The following is a 25,255-nucleotide window of genomic DNA, read 5'->3' as shown; positions in this document are numbered from 1 at the left end:
CTGTCATCGGGAGCAGAGATCAGTGATGTGTCACATGTAGCCACGCCCCCCCACAGTTAGAATCACTCCCCAGGACATGCATAATCCTTACACTGCCCCCTAGTGGTTAACCCCTTCACTGCCAGTGTCATTTACACAGGAACCAGTGCATTTGTATAGCACTGATCGCTGTATAAATGACAATGGTCCCAAAAATGTCCGTTGTGTCCGTCATAATGTCGCAGTCATGATAAAAATCGCTGATCGCCGCCATTACTAGTAAAAAAATAAAATAAAAATGCCATAAAACTATCCCCTATTTTGTAAACGCTATAACTTTTGTGCAAACCAAACGCTTTTTGCGTTTTTTTTTGTTTTGTTTGCTTTTACCAAAAATAACGTATCGGCCTAAACTGAGGAAGAATATAAAAAAAAAGCGACAATTTTGAAGAGAAAAAAAAAGCATTTTTTACATTTTGCTATAATAAATATCCCCACCCCCCAAAAAAAAAAAAAAATTATATATATATATAATTTTTTTTTTTTTGGGGGGGGGTGGGGATATTTATTATAGCAAAATGTAAAAAATGCTTTTTTTTTTTTTAATAGCACAAAAAATAAAAACCGCAGGGGTGATCAAATACCACCAAAAGAAAGCTCTATTTGTAGGAAAAAAAAGTCACCCATTTTGTTTGGGAGCCACATCGCACAACCGTAGAATTGTCAGTTAAAGCGACGTAGTGCCGAATCGCAAAAAGTGCTCTGGTCTTTGGCCAGCAAAATGGTCCGGGGCTTAAGTGGTTAAAGTAATACTAAACACTATTTAATTTCCATTGTCCCTTCTTTCTGTATGTGGATGATGGCACTGTAATTATTTTAAAGTGGCTGTAAAGCCTCAAGGTTTTTCACTTTAATGCATTCTATGCATTAAGGTGAAAAACCTGTGCTGCAGTCCCCCCCCCCCCCCCCCTTTTTTTTATTATATTTTTATTTTTTCTTACCTGAGCCCTACGACGTTGTTTATTGCTGTTGCATACGCGATTTGTCTGGTATCTATTTAGCGTAACATTATCTTTTACATTTTACCAAACAATTGGGTATTCTATGGTGTTTTTGTAATATAAAGTCAAATAATGGTGTGCTGATTCAACCTGTGGAGCATATACAGTGCCTTGCAAAAGTGTTCACCCCCCTTGGCATTTTTTGTATTTTTGCCCCACAACCTGGAATTAACATGGATTGTTTGAGGATTTGCATCATTTAATTTACAGAACATTCCCACAACTTTGATGGTATACACACACACACACACACACACACACACACACACACACACACACACACACACACACACACACACACACACACACACACACACACACACACACACACACACACACTTTGGGGATTTAAAGTCATTTTCTAGCAAGAAATACTGATTTTTTTTTTTTTTTTTTACTTGTAAACAACAAATGTCAGAAAAAGGTCTGGTCTTAAAGTGGTTGTAAACCCTTTACAACCACTTTTGCCTACAGGTAAGGGTTACCTGTAGGTACTGTAAGTATCTCTTAAACCTGCACCGTTTAGGAGATTTTCACTGTATAAAGCATGTGCCGACGTCTTTGGCACGTACGAGCGGTTTCTTCAGCTGCTGTGCTGTGACCGGTGGCTCCGCGGGAGTGACGTACTCACGGCTCCGGCCAAGAACAGTGCTGGAGCCCGTGAACCCGGAAGTAACATTCCGGAGACATGTCACCCATCCAATGGGTGTATGGGGACCGCTGCAACAGCATCGTTCTAAGGTAAGTATTTCATTATGCCTTTTTGTCTTGCAAGTGTTTTTTTGTTTTGTTTTTTGTTGTGTTTTTTTTTTTTTTTTGTTTAAGTAGTTGACCCTGGTGACAGCATAACATAGATTCCAAAGTAAAGAATGCCACAACCATCCAGTAAATTTACTAATCAGTTTGTGCCCCAGACTTCTCCGCCGTGCTTCCTTCTGTACTACCCCGACAAGTTTATACTAGACCGCTTTTATGATGTGTCTGGTTTCAGTATGATAATTACTGGTTTTGAATGTTATAAATAAACTGGTTGGCATATATGGGGGGATGGGGGGGTGGTGGTTATTAAGCAGCCTGACCTATAAATATATACATTAGCTGTGCTGCAATGCTCTGCTCTTGGTACACTCCCTTGTCTTACATTCCCGAAACAATGAGTTGACTGTTTTAATATAAATCAGGTTTTACTATATTCCTTTCATGTCTACTACAACAAACTACCTATGTCAGTACAGTGTATACACTTCAGTCCCTTTACTGCTGGCCCTGCTTTACCCTTACTGGGGCCGCCATCTTTGATGGTCTGACACAGGGATCCTCAAACTAGAACTACACATCCCATGAGGCATTGTAAAACACTGACATTCACAGACATGACTAGGCATGATGGGAATTGTAGTTCCTGAACAACTGGAGGGCCGTAGTTTGAAGACCCCTGGTCTGACACATGCACAGATGCTCCTGACGTGTTATCGCCATCCTTCAGGACCTGGTGGAGTCCTGCGGTGGACCTGTGCCCGTGTGTGAACGAAGGGTACAGGAAATTCTGTACGGTCTACACACACGCTGATTGAACAAATTCCTGTACCTCCCTAATCGCATCATGTTTGCGTGGACACACACAGATGTGCCACCGGTGACTGCCGGCCGGACAGAGCCCTTTAGCACATCTGCGCAGGCATGGATCGGGTGCAACCTCATTTTTGCTTAGGCTACAGGTGGAAATGCTTACATTTACAAAGCCTGGGGAATGCCCAGGATAAAATTCCAAGCCTACTTACCACCAGCTCGCAGACAACCAAATTGACCTGTCTAACTGTATGTGTTAAAAACAGGGGTTTAGTCCGCACGCATTTGAAAACGCATGCGTAAGCCACAGAGCCTTGTCACGGCTCCCTGATATCTGTGGTCCTATCACTAAAATATGGGTGTCCCCACAGTGGAGGCACATACATTCTGATGGATAAATGCGGGCAGGTGGACTGAAGGGCAGCCCACCCCTTCTTAAAGGTACAGGAGTACACCAAACACCCAGCAGATAGCACAATGGCGCTGGTGCGTTGCTGGACCAATAAACACACTAACGTGATCTCAAAAAAACTTGCCACCGCCCTCATTTATAGCTGGCTATCGCAGTAAGTGGCATTGGAGGGCAACAAACAGATCCAAAGCCTGGGGAATGCCCAGGAAAAAATTCCAAGCCTACTTACCACCAGCTCGCAGACAACCAAATTGACCTGTCTAACTGTATGTGTTAAAAACAGGGGTTTAGTCCACACGCATTTACAAACGCATGCATAAGTCACAGAGCAGGTGGGAAAAAAAAAATCAAACCTACATAAAAAAAAAACAAAAAAAAAAACGCATAACTATCAAATTGTGGGGAGAGGGTTGGATCCAGATACAAACAATTCATTATGGGAGTGAAGGTCTGCTTTAAGTTTGCCATACACTGTTAGAATTTCAATTGTTTCAGAGGAATTGGGCAAAATTCTAACGAGTGGCCTTGCTGGCTAAACAAAAGTAGATTACTCAGTTGACTTTTTTGTCGGAGGAGCTGAAGCAAAAATTGCTACCCATCAGGGCCTGTAGGTGGTGTTCAGGTATATCCGGCACTAGCGGCTGTCGAAATACAAAAGCCAGCAGGGGGAATTCGTCGCGTTCACTCACACCATTTGTGTGGATGGAGGAGTCTTTTTTTTTTTTTTTTTTTTTTTTTGCAATGTTTGTCAACTCCAGTCCTCAAGGCGCCCCAACAGGTCATGTTTTCAGGATTTCCCTCAGAGGAAACGGCTGTGGTAAGACCCGTTTTGCGGCGCTTTGGAAGAGCTGCCCATTTATTTCAATGGGCAGGGTCGTTTTTAGAGCGCTTTTTGCAGCACTCAAAAACCACCACAAAGATGCTGATTGCAGGACATTTTCTACCACCCCGCAAGCGCACCTCCCCAGTGTGAAAGCACTTGTTCAAATGAACTGCAGGCAGTTTTCAGGCGCCTAAGATGCCTGAAAACTGCCTTAGTGTGAAAGGGATCTTATGGCCAGCTTGGTGCCTGTATGTACCAACAAGTAGTATCCCACTCTTAAAGAGGAACTGCAGTCTTCTTACATCATTTGTATGAAAAACATCTTTGCCATTCTGAAGCTTCCCTCCAACCACTTAGCATATTTTATATTTATACTGTTATTCTGTACTTGCCAAATATACTGCAGAAATCTCCCCTCCTCTGAGTCTGGCTGCAATTATTTTAACTGTGGGCAGCTGAAGCTGCTGCCTGTTCACTTCCTTGATTTACAGAGACAGACCTCCAGTCCTGCAGCTCTCATTGGCCCTCTTATGACTCTCTATGTACTCCCCTGGTCAGGTGATAAAACTGTGGTTTAACTGCCAGTTTTTATCGCTGCTAGGTGGGGTGGGAGGACCAGAACTATTGATCGAAATTTAGGAAAGAATATTAGTATGGGGAAGTGTCAAATTGGAGCCCTCTGGATTTCAAGAGGGATTATTTCCAACACCCCCCCCCCACACACACACACACACACCCCATCCCACACTTTCCCACAGGTCAGTAAGGCCCTCCATCAGTGATGGGCCAATAGAAAGAGGCAGCAAAGTGCCAGAATTTGCATATCGGAGCCCGTAAAGATTTAAGGTGGGTACACTAAATTTGTCCGTTTTTCCTCGATTGTTTCACAGCAAGTCAAAACCAAAGAAGGAAATAACTTGCGAAAATTCTTGTACAACAAAGGCTTTTTTTGTCGTTGTTTGATGCTAATCACGCGCAGTCTCTCCATAGATCTGATTTTTCTCGTATGAAAACCGTACCAAAAAAGCGTGTCCCTTTGGAAATTTTCATTCGGAAAGTCCGAATCAGATGTCTAAAGTGGTGTACACACATTATACAAAAATCGAACAATCGTGCCTTGTATGGAATTTTTCTTCCAATTTTCTTATAGCATGTACCCTACTTAAAGCGGACCTTCAGTCATTTTTTCAACTTTCCATCTATTAAATCTTCTGCCCTTGTTGTTTTAACTTTGGATAGTAAAACATTTTTTTTTTTGCCAGTAAATACCTTATACAGCCCACTTCCTGTTTCTTGTCTGGTCATTCGCCTAGGCTTATGACATCATGCACAGCTCTCGTGAGAGTTTGCCAGGAAGGGAGGGGGGAATGAGTCATAAGAGGGCCAATGAGAGCTGGAGGTGTGCCTCTGTGTGAACCCAGGAAGTGAACAGGCAGCAGCTTCAGCTGCCCACAGTTAAAATGGCTGCAGCCAGACTTAGTGGAGGGAGATTTCTGCAGCATATTTGGCAAGTACCGAATCACATTATATATAAAATAATATGCAAAGTGGTTGGAGGGAAGCTTCAGAATGGCAAAGATATTTTGTATTACAAATTATGTGAGCAGACTGCAGTTCCTCTTTAAGGTTTGACAATAAAACCTGGAAGCTGATTGGTTTCTATGCAGAGCTGCACCAGATTTTACACTCTCCAGTATCAGTAAATCAACCCCTTAGATTTTAAGCAGTGGACGTTCGCTTACATTTTAAGAAGAATCAAAGTTTGTAACCCATTAGGAAGCATTACAGTCTCTGATATTGATCTGTATGTTGTCTGGTGGACTGAAATAAACTTTGGAGTGAGCAGAGATCAGTGTATGACAAATTCTTTACCTGTCTGTTGTAGCTTGTTTTCTTCTATCTGTTGTTAATGTCTGGCTTCTAACATCCATGTATCTCTCTGTGCATTTTCAAATATTCCTTTCTTTTCCCCACAGGAAATAGATGTTAGAGACAAGGAACAAGCAGAAAAGGTGGATGATGTCCTGTTGTTGCCAGGTAATAACCTTTGAGTATATTTCTGGTTTGCTTCTCTACCTATCCAAGCCCCCCCATGGACCTGAATTGGAAATTTACGTACACAATGATTTCCTTTCATATGCTGTTCACTGTAAAAGTAATTCTATCTTGGGTTTGCTTTGCTCTCCCTTGGCACTCTACAGTTACCGTGCATGAGCTAATATGCTGCGATTGGCTGCTTTCTCATTTAAAGCAGTGGCGGCTGGTGCTCAATTTTTTTTTTTGGGGGGGGGGGGGGGGCAGGGGTGCAAACAAACTGAAAAATAAAAATTCTTTAAAAAAAAACAAAAACATCAATTGCAGCCTCACTGTGCCCGTCGAATGCAGCCACTGTGTCCACCGACAATCAACCCCCCCCCCCCCCCCCCCCCCCCCCGCGCTGTTCTGACAGACGCACTTACCGCAGCAGCTCCTCTCCAATGCACCAGGGCGGCGGCGACCTCCGCTCCAGCGTGTGTCTCCACTTCACTTCCTAAGGGTGGCCTGGCGCTTTGGCCAATCAGGAAACGGGTCTGAAGCCCTGCCTCCTGATTGGCGGGGAGGAAGGTTAGTGCGAAAATTAATTCGCTATCGTCACACAATTGAGTGGGATCAGGGCGCACTCTCTGCTCCCCGAGCCCACCCTATTTAGAGCCTCCGGCTCTAATCGGGTGCTTCAAAAAGTACCGCCCCCTCCCGCCATAGGAATCCAGGCGTCCTGAAAGGGGCCGGGCGCATTCATGGGGGGGGGGGGGGGTGGCGCCCAGAATGCATGGGCCTCCACTGATTTAAAGTGATTATAAAGTAGAAAAAAAAAATTTTAAATAACAAACCTGGTATACTTACCCGTGCTGTGCAGTAGTATTGCACAGACCGCCCCCAGACCTCCTCTTCTCTGGTCCCCTGCCGGTGCTCTTAATGTTTTCTATTCTTATCCAAATGCCCCCACATCAAGCCACTTTTTATGGAGGCACACGTGTTTGCTCAATCCCAAACCTGCCTGTGTGCATCCATTGACACGCACAATAGCTCCCATTGCTCTCAGCCAAGCCCATAAGTGTTTTAAGGAGGAGTGGGGAGGCGTAAACAGTGGAAGATTTTCTACCTTATAAATAGAATGCATTGAAGTAAAAAAAAAAACCTTCTTTCTTTTGAGGACCACTTTAAAGTGGTTTTGCATAGAGCACCCCTGATTCCCCTCTTCTTGGGTACCTGCCTGCACCACAGGCCCCTCCCTCCTGCCTAGTGCCCCCATAGCAAGCCTCTTGCTATGGGGGCACTCAAGCAGACTCGCTCTCAAGCTGCTGCTCCGTGTGTCCATTTACATAAGGAGTGTGGCTCGGCCCCACCTATCGATGTGCTCCCAGAAGCACGCGCTTGTTGCGGCGTGCATCCGATGCGCTCTGTAATCACTGTGTTCAGTCAGTTGATCACAATGTAAACTTGCCAGTTCTCAGCTATCCTATCTTCACTCGTCACAGCGTGAGGAGAGGAGAGCTGGTAACTGGCAAATGTAAAAAGGAAAACATGTACACTGATAATCGGGGCACTGATCATCCGTGTCCTCATTATCCGTGCAGCCCAAACAGTGCCAGTCAATGCCCATTAGTGCCCATCAGTGCTGCCTCATCAGCACACATCAGTGAAGGAGAAAAATTACCTGTTTGCAAAATTTTATAAGGCTACTTTCACATTGGGGCGTTGGGGGTAAAGCGCCGCTATTTTTAGCAGCGTTTTACCGTTGTTTTTGCGGCCCTTTTCGGCCGCTAGCGGGGTGCTTTTAACCCCCGCTAACGGCCGGCACTTCGGCGCTGCCCTTGGCGCTGTAGGAGCGGTGTATACACCACTCCTACAGCACCTCAAAGATGCGGCTTGCAGGATTTTTTTTTGGTGTCTTGCCAGCGCATCGCTCCAGTGTGAAAGCACTCAGGAGTTAGAGGAGAGGCTCTTTATAGGCGCTATGTTTAGTGATTATAGTGCCTGTAAAGCGCCTCAGTGTGAAAGCAGCCTTACAGAAACTAGGAAAAACTTACATTTTAAACTTAAAAAAATTTAATTTTGGTCTATTTTAGTTTAGCAAAAAAAAACTGTGGTGGATTAAATACCACCAAAAGAAAGCTTTATTTTTGTGGAAAAATGATAAAAATGTCACATGAGTACAGTGTTGCATGACTGCGCCATAGTTCTTCAAAGTGTGACAGCGCTGAAAGCTGGAAATTTGCCTGGGCAGGAAGGGGGTTAACGTGCCCGGTAGGCAAGTGGTTAAGCTGCTCTCAGCCTCAGTGAAATTTGGCTGAACAGCAAAACTTTTTGGAAGATATCAGTCGTGGTTACTTTAAAGGATAATTCCACTTTCGTGGTGAAAAAAAAATAGCAAATAAAGAAAAAATTTAATTTGGCGTGTAAAATTGCGATACAAGTCATATTGTTTTGAATGTTATTAAAAATGACCTTTCCTTTTCAATCTGCAGCTGCTGTAATTTTTCTATAAATGCAAAGCAATATGGCTACATGGAGTTGTTCAGTACACAGAATGTGTACTGACCACTCACCAGAAACATCAAGTTAGATTGCAGGCATTCCCTGCAACAAAAATGTCATTTTTGGTGAGATATTTCCAATAGGAACACGTCTAAAGGGGTGTAGGCCCAGCAGCTACCACAGATAATTATGAAACCACTTATATTAAACTCTCTCTGCATAAACACACATGGATTTCTTCAAAATAACAAAGTAGGAATCTGCAACAAAGGCTGTTATAATTCTTGCAATGTACATAGATCACCCAGGGGGAATATTATTTTTTTTTTTTTCTCAACAAAAGTGGAGTTGCGCTTTAGGCGAGTCAGTGCCTGAGCTATGTACCTTTTTTTAAGTATTTCTTAAATAAAAAATTAACCTCCGTAGCTACAATGGGGAGAAATTCATCCTCAAAGTTCCCAGAGGCTGCAACATCCTTTAAGTAGTACTAAAGCCTCAGTTTTTGTCCTAATAAACATTTGTCATGACCAGTTGATCATAGGACATGAAATACACTAAAAAAAAAAAATAAAGGAACACTTTTTAATCGGTGTATAGCATCAAGTCAATTAAACTCCTGGGATATTGATTAAGTAGCAGAGGAGGTTTTTAATAAGTTTCAGCTGCTTTGGTGGTAATGAAATTAACAACAAATGCACTAGGTGGGCAACAATGAGACAACCTCCAAAACAGGAATGGTTTTACAGGTGGAGGCCACTGACATTTTTTTCCCTACTCCTTTCCTGAATGTTTTTCACTAGTTTTGCGTTTGGCTAGGATCAGTGTCACTACTGGTAGCAAGAGGCAATACCTGGACCCTATAGAGGTTGCACAGGCAGTCCAACTCCTCCAGGATGGCACATCAATGCATGCCATTGGCAGAAGGTTTGCTGTGTGTCCCAGCATGGAGGAGATTCCAGGAGAGAGGCAGTTGCTCTAGGAGAGTTGGACAGGGCCATAGAAGGTCCTTAACCCATCAACAGGACCGGCATCTGCTCCTTTGTGCAAGGAGGAACAGGATGAGTGCTGCCAGAGCCCTACAAAATTACATCCAGCAGGCCACTGGTGTGAATGTCTCTAACCAAACCATCAGAAACAGACTTCCCTCGTCTGCACTTCTTCATGTCAGGCTTGCCCCACTCACCAGCCGCGGTAGCCAGCAGTACCGTGCCTTAACACGGTGGCCTGAGGACCAACGTCCTTTAGTGGGCCCTGTGCTCACTGCCCAGCACTGTGGAGCTGGATTGGGGTTTGGCATTAAACACCAGAATTGCCAGGTCAGCCACTGGCACCCTGTGCATTTCACAGATGAATGCAGGTTCACCCTGATCACATGTGACAGACTAGAAAGGGTGTGGAGAACGTTATGCTACCTATAACATTGTTCAGCATGACCGGTTTGGTGGTGGGTCAGTGATGGTCTGGGGAGGCATATATATGGAGGGAAGCACAGACCTCTACAGGCTAGACAATGGCACACTGACTGCCGTTAGGATGAAATCCTTGGACCCATTGTTAGACCTTACGCTGGTGCGGTAGGTCCTGGGTTCCTCCTGGTGCATGACCATGCCCGGCCCCATGTGGCTAGAGTATGCAGCCAGTTCCTGGAGGCTAAAGGAATTTATACCATTTGAATGGCCCCCAAGCTCCCCTGACCTAAATCCAATAGAACACCTCTGGGACATTGTTTTGGTCCTTCCGACAATGCCAGGTTGCACCTGAGTCTGTTCAGGAGCTCAGTTATGCCCTGGTCCAGATCTGGGAGAAAATACCCCAGGACACCATCCGTCGTCTCATTACGTTGTCAGGCATGCATACAAGCACGTGGGGGCCATACAAACTACTGAGTACCATTTTGAGTTGCTGCAATGAAATTTCAGCAAAATGGACGAGTCTGCTGCATCATTTGTTCACTTTGATTTTCGGTGGGGCCTTTTGAATTCAGCCCTCTGCAGGTTGATAATTTTCATTTTCATCAAACAAAGTGGGATCCTTTCTTTCCTAACACATTACCCAGTCCGTGTCGGTATAGATATCCAGCATTATTTTTCCCCATTAAGATCTGATGGTTTTCAAAGTGTTCCTTTAATTTTTTTTTTTTTTTTTTTTTTTTTTTTTTTGAGCAGTGTATTTATTCGCTTTCCAAAATGTTCAAATCACTTACAACTGGTGTATTTGGTGCCACCAGCTTCAAGCTTGCTGGGGAGTCTGCATTGTACACTTCACATCGTCACCATTGAGTACTACCTCCAACATTAATCTTCAGATTGCAGACAACAAGGGGTTATGTCTCATGGGCGGCTGTTAAATACATTCTTTTTTAAATACCAGCAGGTAGATGTGTCATGGAACTACAATCCACACAGGCTAATTTGGATATTACTGGTGCTTTTTTTTTTTTTTTAAACGATAACCACAGAAGATCATCCGTAATAACAAGAAATTGCATGTTCTGCTTTGTATCTGAGATAATTTCCTCTTGCATTGTCCGTCTTGCATGGCTGTTCCTTTGTCAGCAGCCCTCTGGGTTATTTCCTCAGGAGGAAGTGCTCAGTGGTCACCATTCCCCTGATGTAATATGTATTGGAAGGAAGGAAGGGGGTGAGCAATGAGCTTGTTTATTTGTCTGTGCCGACCAGATGAGGTTATCCGGATTTTATTTTATTCTTTTAATTAACCAAAGTAAAATAGGAAATCGGTGGACTGAAAACACAAACCAAGGTTTTTTTCAAGTGACGGCGGACAGTCCTGACTCCTTACCTAGAAGGCTGGGGCTTTCAGGGGCTCTAGCAGCTCGTTAACCACTTGACCTCCCAGACGTTTTTACCCCCTTCATGGCCAGAGCATTTTTTGCTATTAAGCACTTCACTACTTTTAACTGGCAATTGTGTGGTCATGCAACACTGTACACAAATTAAAATGTTATTTTTTAAAATGAAAGACAGAAAATTTTAAAGACAAAAAAAACCCAATTATTTTTTATTTTCTGCTATAAAACATATAAAAAAAATCTAATTTTCTTCATGAATCTAGGCCAAAAATGTTTTCTGCTACATGTCTTTGGTAAAAAAAAATCCCAGTAAGTGTATATTTGGTTTGCGTGAAAGTTATAGCGTCTGGTATAGATACTGGAATTTTTTTTTAATAATAATAATAATAAAAAGTGTGTGTGTGTGTAATGGCAGTGATCAGCAACTTATAGTAGGACTGTGATTAGTATGGCAGCCAATCTGATACTAGCTGACGCTGGTTGGGGTGTACACTAAGGGCTGTACACCCCTTTCACACTGAGGTGGTTTTCGTGCGTTTTAGCGTTAGAAATGGTGTCTGAAAACAGCCTCCCTTTCATTTCAGCGCGTCTTTTCACACTGGGGCGGTGCGCTTGCGGGACATTAGGAAAAGTCCTGCAAACAGCATCTTTTGGATGGTCTGGGAGCCCTGCCCTTTGAAATGAATGGGCAGCGCTTCCAAAACGATTCAGAAGCGCCGCAACACGGGCGCTTTTAACCCCTTCTTTGGGGTTAAAGCGCCCTGCTAGCGGCCGTAAAGTGCCGCTCAAACAACGCTAAAACGAGCGGCGCTTTAGCATGAACACGGCCCCAGTGTGAAAGGGGTCCAACTGACACTGACATCAACAGTGATACTAATACAGTGAATACTAGACAGTGTCACTGTACTAATGACACTGGCTGAGAACTGGTTAACATCTAAGGGCAATCAAAGGGGTTAAATGTGTTACTAACAATGTTTACTGTGTGTGTTATGTGGTGCTTTCACTAAACTATCTTGCTGTCGGTGCTCAGAGCTCTATGTGGTTTACCACACACAGCTCCCTTCCCTGAATGACATAGCTGATCAGCGGGTGCGTCTGATCAATCATTTGCCAGCACCCATTGATTGGCTTGTGCTGTAACAAATTACAGCACAGCTAGGGCGGCGGGCAAGCATGCCCCCCTACCTGGAAGTGCTGATCACATATCAGATACATGATCCAGCGCAATACGGCTGCTCTGCACCAGTATATCTGCATGAGGCGGTCGACAAATGGTCATGTAGACATTGCTTGGTGTGCAGATATTGCAGTCATGAATAAACGCTGGATACCTTTTTGGGAGTTATTGTTACTAACTCCAAGACCCTGCATTCACTATATCTGGTCCCCCACAGTACACAGAATATGGGAATGCAATAATTTTAAGCTGCTAAATACCTTTTCTCATCCAGCAGTATATAGCAGTCTTATTCCTTCTCAGTGTCTGGTTAAAGCTTGTAGGAGGAGTTTTCATACTGCTCTCAATGTCCTAGAAGACTGCAGGACCCCTGACCCTGTGTCCGGGCAGTACTGATTGGCCCTGTGCTGATCACATGCACTCTCCCAAAAAAAAAAAAAAAAAACACTCTAGCAATGCACACCAAACTGAGCATGTGCAGCTTTTCCCCTACCATCTGTACGATCCAGAGATGAGTTGGGGACACTGGAAGAGGGGGAGGATCAGAGAAGACAGGGTCAAACAGCCTTTTTACTCAGTGCAGAGGATTAACCCCCTTTAGGTTCCATAGGGAGTATAACAAGCATGCTTTACTGCATATACAGATTGATTTTACTGTTGTGGGTTTAGTAACACTTTAAAAGCTAAGTTTACCTTTTGGGACAAAAATAAATACTGTAAATGCACATATTTTTGCCGGGAAAAAAAAAATGCATTCTTTTTTTTTTTCCCTGCAAGAGCCTGCAAAGCATTGTACCCGGGATCAGTGGATTAGCGGTGCAGTGCCAGCTCCGATACAGACTGTTAACAAGCTGCAGGGCTTGTGAATGAACTACTGGAGCCCTCATCAGCATCCTCACAGTCCATTGAGAATGACAAGCCATTAGCCGCAATGGGTGATGGTACCTGTAGTTCTCTCATTCACAGACCGCTGTAAATGAATGAACACACGGGCTCTATTTTCAAAATGTGACGGCGAGTACAAGAACCCCCGCCTTCTGTCGGGGGTGCAGGGGGCAGGTCTGGAGCATGTTACACACTACACCTAAATTATGAGTGTAATTTGCTCCGAAAGGTGAACCTATCCTTTAAGCCACAAGCATAGTTGATGAACTATGTTAGCCCACTGCCTAGATGACTTCTGATTTGTGATAGGAATGAACTTTAAAAATGTACAGTGAGGGAAAAAATTATTTGATCCCCTGCTGATTTTGTACGTTTGCCCACTGACCAAGATCAGTCTATAATTTTAATGGTAGGTTTATTTTAATAACGAGAGACAGAATAACAAAAAAAAATCCAGAAAAACACATTTCAAAAAATGTATAAATTGATTTGCATTTTAATGAGTGAAATAAGTATTTGATCCCCTATCAATCATCAAGATTTCTGGCTCCTAGGTGTCTTCTAAGCTGAGATTAGGAGCACTCCCTTAAAGGGAGTGCTCCTAATATTAGCTTTTTACCTGTATAAAAGACCAGAAGCAATCAATCCGACTCCAATCTTTCCACCATGGCTAAGACCGAAGAGCTGTCAAAGGATGTCAGGGACAAGATTGTAGACCTACACAAGGCTGGAATGGGCTACAAGACAATCGCCAATCAGCTTGGTGAGAGGGTGACAACAGTTGGTGTGATAATTCGCAAATGGAAGAAACACAAAATAACCATCAATCTCCCTCAGTCTGGTGCTCCATGCAAGATCTCACCTTGTGGAGTTTCAGTGATCATGAGAACGGTGAGGAATCAGCCCAGAACTACACAAGAAAATCTTGTCCATGATCTCAAGGCAGCTGGGACCATAATCACCAAGAAAACAATTGGTAACACACTACACCATGAAGGACTGAAATCCTGCAGTGCCCCTAAGTCCCCCTGCTCAAGAAAGTACATCTACAATCCCATCTGAAGTTTGCAACATCTGAATGATTCTAAGGAGAACTGGGTGAAAGTGTTGTGGTCAGATGAGATCAAAATCGAGCTCTTAGGCATCAACTCAACTCGCTGTGTTTTGGAGGAGGAGGAATGCTGCGCCTATGACCCCAAGAACACCATCCCCACCATCATACATGGAGGTGCAAACATTATGCTTCGTGGGGGGGGGTTCTGCTAAGGGGACAGGACAACTTCACCGCATCAAAGGGACGATGGACGGCTGTACCATCAAATCTTGGGTGAGAACCTCCTTCCCTCAGCCAGGGCATTGAAAATGGTTTCTTGTATGGGTATTCAAGTAAGACGATGACCAAAACACACGGCCAAGGCAACAAAGGAGGGGCTCAAGAAGAAGCACATTAGGGTCCTGGAGTGGCCTAGCCAGTCCAGACCTTAATCCATATAGAAAACATGTGGAGGGAGCTGAGGGCTCGAGTTACCAAATGTCGGCCTCAAAACCTTTATGACTTGGAGAAGATCTGCAAAGAGAAGTGTGGGACAAAATCCCTCCTGAGATGTGTGCAAACCTGGTGGCCAACTACAAGAAACGTCTGACCTCTGTGATTGCCAACAAAGGTTTTGCCGCTAAGTCATGTTTTGTGAAAGGGGAAAATACTTATTATACCCATTTAAAATGCAAATCAATTTATAACTTTTTTGAAATGTGTGTTTTGTTTTTTTTTTTTTTCTGGATTTTTTTCTTGTTCTTTCTCTCACTGTTAAAATAAACCTATCAATAAAATTATAGACTGATCATTTCTTTGTCAGTCGGCAAATGTACAAAATCAGCAGGGGATCAAATACTTTTCTCCCTCACTGTAGAAGCGGAGGGCAACTTTGGGTTGGGGGATAAAAATTTTACCAAAGTTTGGCTTTTAATCTTGTTTCAGAAAGTGTCTCAATAAGACTGGAAGTCATGTCATTAGGTGCAGCAGTAACCAGATCTTCTGTATGTCTCTTGCAGGTGAGATGCTTCTTTGTGAAGCCAACAATGTCTTCAAGTGTTCCCAGGAGGAAGGATCTCAGCGCGGGGTCTGCGGGAGACTCCTCTGCACCAACTTTAAGATCACCTTTCTGTGTGAAGAAATGCCAGATGATAATGTGAGCAAAGTCTTCTTTTCTGGTTATGTGCATGCCATACAACCATAAAATCAGTTTTCGCTGTGACGTCGCCCCTCCCAGCTTTCCGACGTCGCCCCTCCCAGCTTTCCGACGTCGCCCCTCCCAGCTTTCCGACGTCGCCCCTCCCAGCTTTCCGACGTCGCCCCTCCCAGCTTTCCAAGACTGAACTGCACGCAGAAGGTTTGTTTTTTTTTTAATTGTAATTTTTTGAATTACATTTTTCCTTTTACAAAAAAGAACAATAAAACAAAGGGCATCCTGTGGGGTCCACAACAGACTGATACACAGTAAGATCAGTAGACCGAAGGAGTTGCAAATTTTGTAGTAGCAAGTCAACTTCAAAAAATAGTAATAGCATTCAACCAATAAATGGGATTAACAGTTACATAGTAGGTGAGGTTGAAAAAGACACAAGTCCAAGTCCAACCTATGTGTGTGATTATATGTCAGTATTACATTGTATATCTCTGTATGTTGCGGTCATTCAGGTGATTATCTAATAGTTTCTTGAAACTATCGATGCTCCCCGCTGAGACCACCACCTGTGGAAGGGAATTCCACATCCTTGCCGCTCTTACAGTAAAGAACCCTCTACGTAGTTTAAGGTTAAACCTCTTTTCTTCTAATTTTAATGAGTGGCCACGAGTCTTGTTAAACTTCCTTCTGCAAAAAAGTTTTATCCCTGTAAACAGGGATGAAAACAGAAGCTCAGTGATGTGTTTTTTTTTTTTTTTTTCTCCTCACGCTATCAAAAAAGACTATCACCAGCTACTGTTGAAGGGACATTGTTCCCGAAGAGGAAGAGGCACAGCCGCCTCATCTGTGCCAACCAGTACCGCTTTCCGGTGCCCACCAGTGAATATCAGTGTCACTTATTAATGCCCAAGAGTGCCCCCATATCAATGCCCACCAGTGATGCCAATCATCCAACAGTTCTGCCCACCAGTGCCGCCTCATCAGTGCCCACCAGTGCCGCCTCATCAGTGCCCACCAGTGCCGCCTCATCAGTGCCCACCAGTGCCGCCTTTATCAGTACCCATCAGTGCAGCCTCATCAGTGCCGCCTTTATCAGTACCCATCAGTGCAGCCTCATCAGTGCCGCCTTTATCAGTACCCATCAGTGCAGCCTCATCAGTGCCGCCTTTTATCAGTACCCATCAGTGCAGCCTCATCAGCGTACATCAATGAAGGAGAAAAATTCCCTGTTTGCAAAATTTTATAACAAAATATAAAAGTTTTTGTTTTCAAAATTTTCGGTCTTTTTTTTTTTCTTTTTTTTTTTTTTTTTTTTTTTTTTTTTAATAAAAAAACCCCAGAGGTGATCAAATACCACCAAAAGAAAGCTCTATTTGTGGGCATTCAAAATTTGACAATAGAGCAAAAATCCTACACCTAACAACATATAGACAACGTTGTCTGGGACCAAAGACAAATGTATAGAAACAGACAAAACCCAACAATTATGTATAACATCAGAGCACTATGATTCAGGGCCAATTTGAAGTGGCTGTACCACCAGCCAGGCAGTCCTATTGTTAAAAATACAAGCAATGGCTGTGAATTATTTAAATAAACTATTATCCGTGGTATTATTTCCCTGGGCTCTTTTCATGTGGCACTCAGCACTTGCCTCCTTCTTAGTATAGTGCATAATTTTTTCTTTTGCATTCATACATACCTGCACCAGCCAATATCTCAGTATAATGCTGTACAAGAGCAGAAATTGAAACGATTGTTCTTTTTGTACCAGCCAAGCTTCACCAGATTTCTGAGAAAATCTGCATTTTACAAATGTGTATTCGTTTGCGGTTGTGGGGGGGATGGTAAAGATTTACCATCTTACAACCCCCTCCACCCCGAACCCGCACAACCCTTAAGCTGCAAAGGCAGCCAGACTGGGTTGAACACTTGCCTTGACTGCACCGGTTTGCTTCGCAGCATCACCCCTGTCGTGTTTGGTGAGCCGTACCACCGTTAAATGCAACCCATTAAAGTGACCCGGGCTGCAACCACGAGCCAAACGCAAGGCTTGCAGCTCAGTATGGCATTACAGAAACCCTGTTCAGCTGCTAAAGGGTTAAAAAAAAAAAAATCCAAGAAGCAGCAGTTTCGTTCCCGGAATGCTTGTCAGGTGTGCCTGTATCGCTCTTTGGAAAGCCATCTTCAGAGAACAGTACAGGTGTAAAAAGAAAAAAAGAGAGAACAGAGTCAGAAATGGGCACTGCCCCTCTAAATGTGCAGTTTTAAGCCAGGGCTATGGGAATTAAGTGATGGAGTTTTTTTATAGGGATGCATCTCTAGATAATAAAAGAAGAGAAAAAAATCAAAAACCTTAAAACGGGATTCTCTTTTCTCTTCTTTCTTAAGCGAAGAAATCAACTTGAGGTGTCAGATGACATGTGTCATTGTCGGGAATTAGACCTCTCCAGGCCAATTCACACCATAGAGGGCGGCAAATCGCAGTGCAGCCAGAGCGATCCCCGCTCCAAGCGCTCTGCATTGTCAAGTGCGCTAGGGGGCGGTGTGAGGGGCATTGCACTGCTCCCCCCCCCCCCTACTTTTTTTTTTTTTTTTTTTTCCCGTTTTGTACAAGCTTTATTTGAATTGTACAAAACTTACACTTCATTAACTGAAATGTCGGGCGGCACGCTGTGCTGCTTGGCATTGTGATTCGGGCCAGTGTGCTGCGATAAAATGCAGCATGTCTGTATTTTATCCTACTATGCTGCAGTGCTGGGCTGCATTGCAGTGTGAATGGGACACATAGGAAATAATTGCGAAAATGTATGTATTTGAGACTTGCATTTTTTAACCCATAAATGCATTTTTTGAAGATCCTTATTTTCTTTCATTTGCTCTATATACAAATAAGTAAGACCAATTATATATTTTGGAAGTAGGAATGGTGATGGTAATTTGGACAGTCTGGAAAGGGGCATAGGGAAATACCCCAATATGGGGGTCTGTAATTGTAAAAAAAAAAACAAAAAAACACTAAACCCTGCTGGAAATGAGTCAGCTGGGATTTATCTTGAATGTAAAATAAATACAACTATTTCTAAAGGGTGGTTGTATAGCTACATGCAGGCTTTGGCTTCTCACATCTGCATGTCTGCATATTTGTATGGTGTTGCTTTTAAAGAACAGGTTCTCCAGGATAATTACGTTATATACATTTAAAAAAAAAAAACCTCTTTAGGAGACATGTTAAGCTTGTTGCACCCGTAAAGAAACAAAAAACAACTTATTTTTTTTTTCTTTAAAGCAAACTTCACCTAAGCAGCTTAGTGAGTGAAATTAATCATTAATCGCTCAGCTCCTCCCTACCAGAAAGTCATGTCAAAATGTGTTTTTGTTTTTTTTTTTTTTTGTTTTTTTTCCCTCGTTTATTTTATTTGGCATCCGTTTTGCTGAAGGAGATATTTCAGACATTCACTTTAAAGTTTATCTCCACTTTTGAGAAGGACAATCCCTGCTGGGTGATCAATGTACATTTTTAAGGATTTTAACAAACCTTGTAACAACTACCTGTTTCTGCTCTGAAGAAATAGCGGTTTGTTTCCTGTGCAGACTGATTCAGAATGGGAGCAACTGGTTTAATATAATCGCTTGGTGAACCCCGGTTTCTGATGAGGAAAGCTGCAGGGTCTGCTTCCCATTAGACGTATTCCTAATGCACTGGTCACTTTTATGAGAGAGAGCATCGCCGGGTGAAATAAATATCGGAGTTATGGCTGATGGCTTCAGCCTTAACCTTGCTAAACCACTTCAAGATAGATAGATAGATAGATAACCTGTAGACTAGAGGAACTCGGAGCTTACATAGGTGTTCATTCCTTGGAGTTAGTCAATAGGGAACCAGTTGTTTATCGCGTGTTACTACAGAAAGGGATCTAGGCTTAGGACTTCCCAATTTTCTTGTAAATCCCCTTTAATTAATCTCCTTCTCATAAGTGTGGGTTTTTTTTTTTTTTTTATTCTCCTGACCACGAACCAAATACTTGATTCCTGTGTAATAGCGGATGACTTGACCCATGAAAACAGATGACTTTGTGGCTGTGTTGGCCGGACCGTGTTTTTTTTCCTGTCTGGGAATCGCCCAGTTCTCTATGTCCTTCCAGCTTCTTACTATCCATAATCTGACTTGTATTACTTCTCATTGTCTCTCAGACACCGGAATTCAGGAACAAGATTGTTGGTGAAAATGACATCACCCTGCAGTGTGTGGACCAGATCTATGGAGGTAAGTCGATCACAGGTGGGGCACTTTAACCACTTAAGGACCCAGCCTCTTTCTGAGATTTGTTGTTTGTAGTTTGTTAAACAGATTTTTTTTTTTTTTTGCTAGAAAATTACTTGGAACCCCCCAAACATACAATTTTTTTTTTTCGAACACCCTAGAGAATAACATGGTGATCGTTGCAATACTTTCTGTCACACTGTATTTGCGCAGTGGTCTTACAAGCGCACTTTTTTTGGAAAAAATACTTTTTTTGATTACAAAAATAAGACGACAGTAAAGTTAGCCTAATTTTTTTTTAATATTGTGAAAAATAGTGTTGTTGAGTAAATTGATACCCAACATGTCTTGCTTCAAAATTGCACCCGCTCGTGGAATGTCGACAAACTTTTACTCTTAAAAATCTCCATAGGCGATGTTTAAAAAAATTCTACAGGTTGTATGTTTTAAGTTACAGAGGAGGTCTGGGACTAGAATTATTGCTCTCGCTCTAACGATCGCGGCGATACCTCACATGTGTGGTTTGAACACCGTTTTCATATGCGGGCCCTAGTCACGTATGCATTTGCTTCTGCACACGAGCTTGTCAGGGCGGGGCGCGTTTTAACATTTTAATTTTTACACTGTTTAAAAAAAAAAAAAATTGTGTCCCTTTTATTCCTATTACAAGGAATGTAAATATCCCTTTTAATAGAAAAAAAGCATGACAGGACCTCTTAACCACTTCCCTACCCGCGTATAGACATATGACATCCACAGATGGGATCTCCCATCCTGGGTGGACGTCATATGACGACCTCGGGTTCCCGGCCATCTAGGGGGTGCGCGCGTGCGCAGCGTTGCTCGGGACCCGGTGCGTGTGCCCGGCGGCCGCGATGTCCGCCGGGCACCCGCAATTGCCCGTTAACCGGGCCGGACTGTGGATCTCTGTGTGTAAACACAGAGATCCACATCCTATCAGGTGAGAGGAGAGCGATCTGTGTTCCCAGTACAGCGGAACACTGATCGGTCTCCTCCCCTTGTACGTCCCCGCCCCTACAGTTAGAAGCATTCCCTAGGAAACACATTTAACCCCTTGTGTCCCCCTAGTGGTTAACCCCTTCACTGCCTGTCACATTTACACAGTAATCAATGCAATTTTATAGCATTGATCGCTGTATAAATGTGAATGGTCCCAAAAATGTGTCAAAAGTGTCCGATGTGTCCGCCATAATGTTGCAGTCACGAAAAAAAATCGCGATCGCCGCTATTACTAGTAAAAAAAATACATTTTTAAAAAAAATGCCATAAATCTATCCCGTATTTTGTAGACGCTATAACTTTTGCGTAAACCAATCAATATACGCTTATTGCGATTTTTTTTTTTTTTTTTTTTTTTTTTTTTTTACCAAAAATATGTAGAAGAATACGTATCGGCCGAAACTGAGGAAAAAAATTTTTTTTTTTTTTTTAAATTGGGATATTTATTCTAGCAAAAAGTAAAAAATATTGTGTTTTTTTTCAAAATTGTCGCTCTTCTTTTGTTTATAGCGCAAAAAATAAAAACCGCAGAGGTGATCAAATACCACCAAAAGAAAGCTCTATTTGTGGGAAAAAAAGGACGCCAATTTTGTTTGGGTACAACGTCGCACGACCACGCAATTGTCAATTAAAGTGCGACAGCGCTGAAAACTAAAAATTGGTCTGGGAAGGAAGGGGGTAAAAAATGCCCTGTATTGAACCGGTTAAATATGAGAGCTGGGGTTAAAAAGACCTCAGATCTCATATTTACACTAAAATGCAATAATAAACAAAAAAAAATCACTGTGATCGTCAGACTTGGTTTTGGGTTGTCCTTTGGTGGCAGGTTGCGGTGCCATGGGGTTGACTGGCATACAAGTTATATATTGCTGGGCAAATGGTATTGTTTGTGTCCGCAATTGTTTAGCTTTTAACAGGTTTGGGCCTAATGTACATGGTGTCCAATAGACAGTTAATAATTAGCCAAGATTGATGTTATCACACCTAGTTTAAATAGGAAATGTAATCCTCAATGCCATATACGGATGAATGATTTGACATCATACTTTGTAGTGAGGTTATTGTGACCTATCTCCAAATACTGCATTTTTCATACCTATTCCCAAGTTACATAATTAGTAAGGTTGAATAAAGACACTGTTCCATCCAGTTAAGCCTGGGTTCACACTAATGTGGTGCGGGAAATGTGCTGCGGTCCATGCGTTTCCCACACCGAATTCCAATCAGACTACCCTTGTGATCTGCTCTGTGTGTCAATACAAAATTAATGTGTAAATATTTGCTAGCACACTACGGATCTTCAAAGAAGTCTGAACCTCCTTTTTTTTTTTTTTTTTTTTTTTAATTAAAGACACATTACAAAAAAGGACAATGTTTTGGAGCCACGCAGGGCCCCTTCGTCAAGCATGTGGCATGTAACATGTCTGACGAAGGGGCCCTGCATGGCCCTGAAACGTTGCACTTTTTTGGAATGTGATCTTTCTTCAATAAAAAAAAAAACTAACTTTATCTAAAAAAAAAAAGGAGATGATCAAATTGTAACATGAATAAACATCTTAAAGCTGAGCGCCGGGTATGTGAATATTTTCTCCAACAGCCACAAAAGATATGTGCTCCAGATGCCTTTGCAAACCAAGTTATTACTTTCTTAAAGCTGCAATGCAACCTTTACATACTGTAGGAAGCAGAGCTATGGGAGAGACCCAGCCAGCCCACCCACTACAGTGGTTACAGAGGTTCTAACCCTATCTCGCTCCAGCCAAAACAAAGGTCAAGCTTGTCGCACAACCCTCATTCCAGCATGTTAGTCTGATCTTCATCTTTGTATCATCTTAAATTCTTTATTTAGTGACGTTTTTGCCCTTTTCAGTGTTTGACGATAAGAAGAAAGTTCTTGTATCGGGGCTAATACTTAAGAAATACCCAGAGAAGTTAATCATCTGCTGCAAGGATTTCCGAGTGTTCCATTTCTGTCTGACATACACGAAGGAGGAGGAACTAAAGAGGGTAAATGATACTAAACCTGATTTTTATACTGATGAACTGAGAATTCCAGGTTTACTTCCACTTTAATAGTTTTTAATAGCAGCCTGGCCCAAACAAATTATTTCCATGCTAGAACGGTCTGGCCGCTGGGACTGCTGTAATAGACTGTAGTAGCCTTATCTACATACAAAAAGTAGTGCTGTTTTACGGCAACAGTACAAGACAGTTCTTCATTGCCAGGAATAAAAAGAAATGGATTAATCGCATCTCTACCACTCAGGAGAAGCCTTGTATTATTATCATGGAATGCAAGGCTTCTTCTGATTGGACCAGGTGAAAAGGCGGGTGGATGACATTACTATCTTCATTTTGCATAATAAGCAAAAAACCTTGTATTCGTTGAAAATTTACAATGCATCTCTTCAATGGTAGAGCTGTGCTAAGACGGACTCGACCCATCAGCAGCGAGGAAATGCCTTGTGTACTTCTGCGCTAAAGCTTAAAGAGGAGCTCTAGTCAAAATTGTGTTTATTAGAAGTCAGCAGCTACAGTTTTCATAGATGCTGACTTTTAATAAACACACACTCGCCTGTCCCAGGATCCAGTGCTGTACTCGCCCAAGCCGTTAGTTCAGTCTGTCTTCTGTCCCCAGCACAGGTATCTCAACTGTGGGCACCTGGCTTGTGGCTTCACAGCCGGGTTTTCAGTGGGTATGCGCGAGCGTGCTGCGCTTTGTGAATGGTCTTGCAGACTTCTGGGACCTGTGACATGTCCCAAAAGACTGCAGGGAAGTAGGAGAACTTCTGGTCAGAATGCCTAGGTGATCTGAGCAAAAGTGGGAGCGGGGATCTGTCAAGTCCAGGTACTCAACACCCCCACCCCCCCCCCCCCACCCCCCCCGGATAAAAAAGTGCTATTTCCTAAAGAGGAGCAGGGAGGAATTTCCCCTTTTCGGTGGAGTTGTGCTTTAAATCTTTTAAAGCAGCCAGAATGTTCCGGCATGGAAATAGTAGGTTTGGACCAGCTTGGCCCAACCACACTACTTAAAGTGAAACTAAAACCTGGACTTCCCCTTTTTTTTAAAGGTTAGGTTCACCTTTCTGGAAAAATAATAAATGTACATATTTTTGCAAAAAAAAAAAAAAAGTACATTTATTATTTTTCCACCAGGAGCCTGCAAAGCATTGTACCTGATATCAGTAGACCACGGGTGCAATCGCGGGCTCCTGCAGAACAGATATGTCCTCCTGTATGAGCTTTCTGTTTGTAAGCCGGAGGACATGTCAATAGACTACAACTTATCTGAGAGGCAGAAATTGCTCAAGGAACCCTTAGCAACCTCTGAAGGAACCCTTTTTGAGGAACCCTGCCCTAAACTCTATTATAGAAAAAACAGACCAGTAAAACGCACTACAAGATCCCGTTTCGACAGTAGTCGTTTAACTCCGAAGTGGACATGGGTCAAACCAATTATCAAAGATCCTGCATCTTGCCAGGTGAAGATCCAAGGAGCTCAAATTATAAAGAAATAGCAGTGCGGAATCCTCATTAGAAGGATACAGTAATTTTAGTAAATTACTGTATCCTTCTAATGCGGATCCCAAACTTCTATTTCTTTGTTTCTGCCCTAAACCCTGGGTCTGAAATTGTGTATTAAGCTGGAAGGCCATTATTCTGCCCTGTGTATACTCCAGTGTTGCATGCAATGTTTAGGTTATACTGGTTTCGGCAGTTATTTGCTTTTCTCTTAACAGAGCATCCTGTGTGCTGGAGTGTTTAAAAACCAGCCCCCTGGTGGCTTCCAGGATCATGACTAGGAAGCCACCTGGGGGGGGGGCTGAATACACCGCTCCTTCACTGCCCCAAAGATGCGGCTTGCAGGAGTTTTTATTCTTCTAATGCCAGCGCACCGCTTCAGTGTGAAAGCCCTCGGGCTTTCACACTGAACAAACAGTAGAGGCTGTTTTGGGTCGGTTTGCAGGCGGTATTTTTAGAGCAATAACACCTGCAAACTGCCCCAGTGTGAAAGGGCTCTAACTGTGTGTTTTGTAGCCTTGGGTTGGAGACAACCGCTCAGTTGAAGCTCTGGTGTAGCTGTGACAGAACTAATGGGAGAAAATCATCCAGCCGGGATCCTGGAACGGACAGAATGACCTGGCAGCATCTCAAGCCCCGCACTGCTCATCTTATAACTGTGATATCTTGGCTTATATACTGGTATTCTAATATGTAAGCTGTACTACTTATGTGCATCTTTCTTAGATTGTCAGTGGAATCATTCATCACACGCTAAGTCCAAAGCTTCTGAAACGTCTCTTCTTATTCTCATACACTCAAGCTGCCCCGTGTTACATAGGTAAGTGGGGAAGATACAACCTAAATGCATGCCCTCTCTGTTGTTGTGAGTTGCTAATTCTAAGCCTTACATATGTATAGAAAAGCATCTCCTCAAAATGGCAAATCTTGAAGCGTGTTGTCCATTTTCATCACAAATCCTCATAAAGAACCTTTTTCAAATTTAAAGTCCACTGTATGGAGGGGGGGTATTCGTGTGAAAGAAGAG

General features: G+C 42.9%; 1 protein-coding gene across 1 annotated transcript in view; it reads left to right on the top strand.

The window, feature by feature from the left end:
* The window catches only part of MTMR12 (myotubularin related protein 12), a gene marked incomplete in the record, with an annotated part of 95,508 nt that overhangs the window by 42,467 nt on the left and 27,786 nt on the right, over positions 1-25,255 (top strand). Inside the window, 5 exon segments of the mRNA XM_073620696.1 lie at positions 5,821-5,881; positions 15,289-15,425; positions 19,617-19,689; positions 22,577-22,713; positions 24,955-25,048. Of these exon segments, the coding sequence (XP_073476797.1) occupies positions 5,821-5,881; positions 15,289-15,425; positions 19,617-19,689; positions 22,577-22,713; positions 24,955-25,048 (502 nt within the window).

The sequence above is a fragment of the Aquarana catesbeiana genome, linkage group LG01 (genome assembly GCF_042186555.1).
Source record: "Aquarana catesbeiana isolate 2022-GZ linkage group LG01, ASM4218655v1, whole genome shotgun sequence".
Lineage (NCBI taxonomy): Eukaryota > Metazoa > Chordata > Amphibia > Anura > Ranidae > Aquarana > Aquarana catesbeiana.
This window is presented reverse-complemented; position numbering and strand designations above follow the sequence as displayed.